At 39.0% G+C, this 7,222-nt stretch overlaps 1 protein-coding gene across 5 annotated transcripts in view; it reads right to left on the bottom strand.

Moving 5' to 3' along the window:
• Positions 1-7,222, bottom strand: part of LOC115213340 (coiled-coil domain-containing protein 154-like) — a 182,276-nt gene that overhangs the window by 56,523 nt on the left and 118,531 nt on the right. For all 5 annotated transcript variants that reach the window (XM_036504289.1, XM_036504290.1, XM_036504291.1 and 2 more), the window contains exon 5: positions 542-637. In XM_036504289.1, the coding sequence (XP_036360182.1) occupies positions 542-637 (96 nt within the window). The remainder of the gene's footprint in view (positions 1-541; positions 638-7,222) is intronic.

The raw sequence follows: 7,222 nt of genomic DNA, 5'->3' as shown, positions 1-7,222 counted from the left end.
CCTCTCTCATCCACCTTTCAGCAAACTGGCTAGAAGATAACACTTCCCTTTCTATCCTTATTTTCATCTTTAAGTGAAACCAGAAGTTGATCAAGCTTGACCAAAGAGAAAAGTGTTTGTCCTCAGCCCCTTTAGAGTCATCCACCATACAACTGCTTTTGCCATGGTCACCTTGCATATAAAGACAGCCTGCTCTTCCTGGTTAAAGGATGGCAGCAGAGCAATCTTCACAATGGATTCAGTTAACAGCTGGATCAGTCTCACATGCAACAGCAGGTGTTCGACACAAACCTACAGGTCAGCAATGCTTGGGCACTGGATGAGTGTATGGCTTCAAAATAACAGAAAATTGATATGAATATGAACCAGAGAATGTGATAGAAGATGAGAATTTTAGAATCTTTATGGACTTCACCATAAAGATGATGATGATGATGATGATGATGATGATAATAGCAACAACAACAACAATAATAAAACATATAAAAAGAAAGAATAACAATGTAGCAGGTAAATTTGAAATAAAATATACAATATTTACCTGCGGAAAACGTTTTGTTCTGAAGAAATCCTTTGTTGTACTTCCTGTTCTTGGTTCTGCCGGGCTGTTTGAATTGTCTCCTGCAGGTCATTTATCCTGTGAAGTAGTTACCAGAGATATTGGTTAAAATGAAAGTAGTTTATAAGGACAATAGTGGTGTTGTTGTAGTGTTGATGGTGGCAGTGGTAGAGTAAGGTGTTTATCTTCAAAGAAGCCGTAGTTGAACAGACACATGATCGTAGGCATTCCAGTCATGACCATCCCATATTTACCTCTGCCAAGGAAGGAGGTTATGTTTTCATTGCCATTGGTTTGTCCGTCTGTGTGCAAAATAACTCAAAAAGTTGTGAATGGTATTTGATGAAACTTGCAGGAAAAGTTGGTAATGACACAAGGAACAGATGATGAAATTTTGGTAGTGATTCTTGAAGGATTTTTCCTTTGTTATATTTACTTTATATGAAGCATTACAATGTTACATTCTTTGATTGTCTCCCTTGAAAACACATCGATTCCATGTAATCTATGGTGGCGTTACTGTTTTGAGACAGTGTTGATGATGACGATGGTCGAGATAAGTATGTTTTTGCCGGTGTTGGTTTGGGAAATTGGGCAATTTTCAGCATGTGTGTATATGGGCAGAAATGAGCTGCTTGGCGGAGGCCTGCGCTCTCTGAGTGCTTTTCTAGTTAATAATGGTTTCAAATTTTTCCACAAGGGCAGCAATCGACCCCAGTGTTCAAGTGGTACTTATTTTACCTTGTGGGAAAATTTGAAACCATTATTATTATTATTTCAATTTTGTTCCCATGTCTTGCTGGGCATCTTCTCGACACCTAGGACGAAGAAGAAACTCACTGCTAACTTGATAAGCCATTAATATAAAAACATCAGATTGTTCATTTACAAACCTTAAATAAAGTCATGTAGAAAAACATTATTTAAATGGAAGGTAATCTTTATCACAGTGACAATGCTCTCCACAATACATGTGACATACCAGTTAAAGCAATCTTTGGCACTTCTTGCAGGGATGGTAAACCAGGGATCATTCTCAATTTTTGGTTCCTTGAGATGCTACATTTTTTTTCGATTTCAATGATCAAATCTTTATATTTTATGAGCTTGTCAAATTCTTTTGCCAAAAGACAGGAAGCCAAATGCACTTTTACCAAAGGACAACAAGCCGAAGCCAAGAAGCTGAACAGACACAATGTCGATCGGATATAAAGCCAAATGGACAAGATACCGAAAAGACATGAAAATTAAAATTTAATCTCATTAAATCTTAATTGCCAATTTGTTGAATTGGTCATTAAACTATGTTGGTAGGAATATTTTTCTTTTTTATTATTGTTTCCATTCAGTGTCTTATCCGTTTGGTTTTATGTCCATTTGGCTTCTTGGCTTCGGCTTCTTGTCTTTCAGCAAAAGTGCATTTGGCATCCAGTCCCCACACAAAAGATTATGATCACAATGGAAAATTCATGTTACTCTTTTACTTGTTTCAGTCATTTGACTGTGGCCATGCTGGAGCACTGCCTCTAGTCGAGCAAATCGACCCCAAGACTTATTCTTTGTAAGCCTAGTACTTATTCTATCGGTCTCTTTTGCCAAACTGCTAGGTTACAGAGACATAAACACACCAGCATCAGTTGTCAAGCAATGTTGGGGGGACAAACACAGACACACAAACATATACACACACACATACATACATACATATAAATATACACACACATATATACGACGGGCTTCTTTCAGTTTCCGTCTACCAAATCCACTCACAAGGCTTTGGTTGGCCTACGGCTATAGATGAAGGCACTTTCCCAAGGTGCCATGTAGTGGGACTGAACCCGGAACCATGTGGTTTGTAAGCAAGCTACTTACCACACAGCCACTCCTAATCAATAAACAAACTTTATTGTTTTGATCTTTTACAACAATATCCTGTTTATTAGTTTTGATGGTTCGGTCTGCATGGACTGGAAAGTCCCAGAAAATTGTTTCCTATTCTGCCTCAGTTACAGTCACTGGATGATGCTTATACCACTTGTCAACAGTTATGATTTCATAATGGCGACATATTAACCAGTGTTGGTGTTGGCCAACTCTGTTGTGTCTTGGTTTATACTCTACTGGTGCTAAAACTTTACATTCAGAGATTAAGTGGTCCTTATTATTGTTGTTGTTGTCCTTTGAAACACAGATTGCCTTGGAACTCCTGGAGTCTTGCTTGCATAGTGGGCTTGCTACCTGCAGCTTATGGTATCATGCTATCTGCTCTTTTCAACTATCTAATACTTTCCTGATTATTCTGGCCGTGTCAAGGGGGCAAACCTTTTGTAACAGCCCTTATGGGTACTCTATTCCAATTCCCTTTATCTTCCTCTTCACACCTTCTGATATTGTTCCCAAGGACTCAACAATAAGTGGCACTATCTTCACCTTCTTTATTTCCCACTTTGTACATTGGAGGATTGCATATGTCTAATTTTTTTGCCTTCCTTCTTGACTACTTGTGGGTCAAAGGGGACACAATGTCAATTATATTGCATGTGGTTAAACCTTGTCCACCACCACTAGGTCTGGCTTGATATGCTTTAGCATCTGATTGAGCTGGCAGAAACGTTAGCATGCTGGGCAAAATGCTTAGCGGTATTTTGTCTGTCTTTACGTTCTGGTATTTTGTCTGTCTTTACGTTCTGAGTTCAAATTCCACCGAGGTCGACTTTGCCTTTCATCCCTTCGGGGTCGATAAATTAAGTACAAGTTGTTTATTGGGATCGATCTAATCGACTGGCCCCCTCCCCCAAAATTTCAGGCCTTGCACCTAGAAAAGAAAAGGATCTGTTTGGATTGGGAAATCCCACAGGATTTTGCAGGTCCCTGACTCCGCCACTCTCTACGGTTTGTGCTCACACCACATCTTGTCTTTCTATAGACCCCACTTTTTACATAGTTTCCAATGTAGCACTTTCGTGACATCATTATGTTGCCACAACTTATGGTTTTTATCAAATCTAGGACATTTGCTCATGATATGGGCAATTATCTCGACCACTATTAAAGATGCAGCATAGTGGAGATAATTGCTCATTCCTAAGGTTGTCCCCTGGTCTTGCACTGCCAGTATGGTGCTCTCAGTCTCTTTTTTCAGTGCTACCTTTCTTCAGCCAGTCCCATCTATTTTTTCCAGCAACTTCAGTTGTGGCAACATGGAATTGATTGTGTAGTCCCTTGTTGTGTACTGCTTCTTCATGTCCTTTTTGTACTTCTTGTTTTGGTTTTCCCTTTTTCTCTATTTTCAATAATCCCTCATCCTTAACTAACTCTAGCAAGGTTTCCTTACTTTGGGATAGGCATATAAATAAGCTCCTGAGTTCGCTACGTACAGTCTTCCATGCTTATCAGTCTCCTTCCTCCATTTCCTCTCTTCATCACGATTGCCAATTTAGCATATTTTATGCTAGATCTAGCATTTTTTTTCAGCATTTAGCAGAAAATTTTTGAATCTAGCATTTAGCTGGGAAAATAGCAGGTTTAAAATTTTATTTAGCATTTTTCTCTGATCCTGACATCATCACAATAGTTACCCTTTTTTCTTCTTTTTCCTCCTTTTCTACTTTTGTTAAAGTATCTTATAGCCAAATTTTAGTACTATCAGTTATTATTAAATTTTTCTTTCACCTTCATGAAACTTCAAATGACAGTTTATCAAAAGGAAGTTTATCAATAAAGTTCTATATTTAAGAGATGAGGAATTATGTACATTATTTACATTATTTACATTTGACAGATATCTGTCCTCATCTTGTTTGTTGTTAACACAACGTTTCCGCTGATATACTCTCCAGCCTTCATCAGGTGTCTTGGAGAAATTTCGAACCTAGGTTCTCATTCTTAAGGTATTTTTCAACGTTATTATTATTATTATTCAGACCACTGCCTGGAGTTGAACTCAGAATCTTGGGGTTAGTAGCCCGTACTCTTAACCACTATGCCATATGGGTTGGGAAGAACATGCTGTCTTCAGAAATGGGGCTATCGAGCAGGTGTACACTGTGCACCCTCATCAGCAGGAGTGCTTCTTTCTGCATCTACTGCTGCACACTGTCAGACCTTTGAAGACACAACAGAGAAGCCTGAGCCAAACATGAACTACTGGAGGATGATGCTCACTGGGACCAGACACTGGAGGAGGCAGCAGTCAGCAGGACACCAAGTCAACTGTGCTAGCTATTTTCTATCATGGTGATGACATGTGGCTTGGGTGAACTTCTCAAGCTTTGGGTGACCCACAAACCCAGCATGGCAGAGGACATCCTACAAATGATTCAAAGGCAAACCTCAGTGGCAATTGCTACATTCAATAACGCCATTATAATGAGGCATTACTTGACCTGGACACCTGAGTGCAAGCTATAGGAGGTCAAGGCAGAGCCACATTTGGTTTGCCTCAACTGGAACAGCTAGCAAACAATCTCACAATTGAGTACCTGCGAGAAATCAGCGATGACATCAAGGAAATGACGGTGGAAATAGCTGACTGCAAACACAAACAGATGGAAGACCCACTGGGTGTTTATAAGACCATTATTTTGAGCATTGAACGTGAAAAAGGAGGTCTTTTCTTTCTGGATGATTCAGGTGGAACTGACAAGAGATTTGTCATCAATCTTCTTCTGGCTAAACTGTGCCAAATGAAACACATTGCCATTGCAGTGGCATCAAGTGGTGGCTGTGCAGCTCATCCTTGTTTCAAACTCCTGTTGAACCTGTCTAAGAAAGAGAAGGCAAACTGCAACATCAGTCGAGGTTCTATAAAAGGCAAACTTCTGGGTGAATGCAGGTTCATCATCTGGGATGAGGAGACAATGAGCCATAAGGTTTCCTTTGAAGCTCTTGACATGTTCCTTCAGGATCTGAGATACAACACCAAGCTCGTGGGAAGTGCCACAGTCTTGCATGCAGGAGGCTTTAGATAAACTCTTCCCATGATTCCAAAGGGGACAAGAGCTGATGAGGTAAATGCCAGTATAAAGTTGTCCTACCTATGGAGCAGTGTGTAAAAGCAAAGATTCACAACCAGCATGAGACTGTAGCTCAGTGGTGATGATGCAGACAGAACCTTTTCAAAGCAACTGTTGGACGTCGGTGATGGCACTTTGGTTGGCATGAAGAGGGGCCAGGTAAGCTTGCCTTTTGGATATATGGTATCTGATTTAAAGGAACTAATGAATAAGGTGCTTTCTAACCTTAGTAATCAGTTTACAGACAACAACTGGCTGAAAACCCATGCCATTTTAACTCCATTTTAACATCAAACTTCTCAAACAGTTGCCAAGTGAGTGTCACATCTACAATTTCATTGACACTGTACTCAATGTCAATGAAGCTGTGACTTATCCAGTTGAATTCTTGAATAGTCTAACACCACCCGGCCTCCCACCTCACAACTTGTACCTCAAGATCGGGGAACCAGTTATGCTGTTTTGAAACCTTGATCCACCAAAGCTTTGCAATGGCACATGACTTATAATACAGAAGATAACAACAGTCTTGAAGACAGCAATTTTCACTGGTAAAGCAAGTGGTGAGCCTGTATTCAGTCCTAGAAATCCACTTATTCCCTTGGATATGCCTTTCCAGTACAAGCATCAGCAATTCCCATTGAAATTGAGCTTTGCAATGAGCATTAACAAAGCCCAGGGGCAGTCTTCGGATGTGGTAAGTCTGAACCTTGTGGAACCAGTTTTCTCCCATGGCCAACTTTATGTGGGGTGCTCAAGAGTCGGCAATCCTAATCATTTATTTATTTATGCCCCACAAGGAAAGACCAGAAATTTTGTTTATCAAGAAGCTCTGCAAACTAAATAAGATTCACCAAACCATCAGGTGTTTATTATTTACCTGTAATATTTGTAAGTGTTGTAAATGTACTGAAAATCTACATGTTATTTCATTTTTAAATCTCCATGCAAATTTATTTGTATGTTAACTGTAAAACTAAATGTCAGTCTGTTTCTACATTCATTGTAAATCTTTTTCAACACTAGAACCCCTAAGGGTTATATTCTCTGGGAATGCACAAAAGCCCTTTTCAGAGTTATTTGCTTTGAATTGTTTTTATCTCATATCTGATTAGCCTGTTATTACAGAACATGCTTCATGAGTTTGGTATACATACTTATTGGTATTTCCTCCTAAGTTCTATATACTCTGGGAACATATTAAAGCCCTTTTGGGGGCTACTTTATTTGAATTCTTACTATTGGGTAACTAATTTCATGTTATTATGTATGACTTCACAATTTGGGTACTTATAACTTATTGGGATTTACTAAAATCAAGATTCTACATAAGACAGTTCAGTTCTCTGTAAATGCACATAAACCGTTTTAAGAGCTATACACATTGCATTGTTGTTATTGGATTAGTGAAACAATTATGAGAATGGAACCAAGGGATAAGCCCTGCTTTTCTGGGAATTACTGGGTATGTCAGCTAGTATTCAATAAAATCGAATACAACACATCAAATGTAGAAGTAGAGCTGTGCATTCATTTTTTGCGTTAGCGTTGGCTAAAAAAATAGATTTACCTTAATGCACATTTCAGTTATCCATAATTACAAAGAAACACATGCACACATACATCTGATTAAAGAGAAACAGAAGAT

This window comes from Octopus sinensis, linkage group LG6 (assembly GCF_006345805.1).
Source record: "Octopus sinensis linkage group LG6, ASM634580v1, whole genome shotgun sequence".
Lineage (NCBI taxonomy): Eukaryota > Metazoa > Mollusca > Cephalopoda > Octopoda > Octopodidae > Octopus > Octopus sinensis.
Note: the sequence above shows the minus strand (reverse complement) of the source record. Positions and strands in the feature narration are given on the sequence as shown.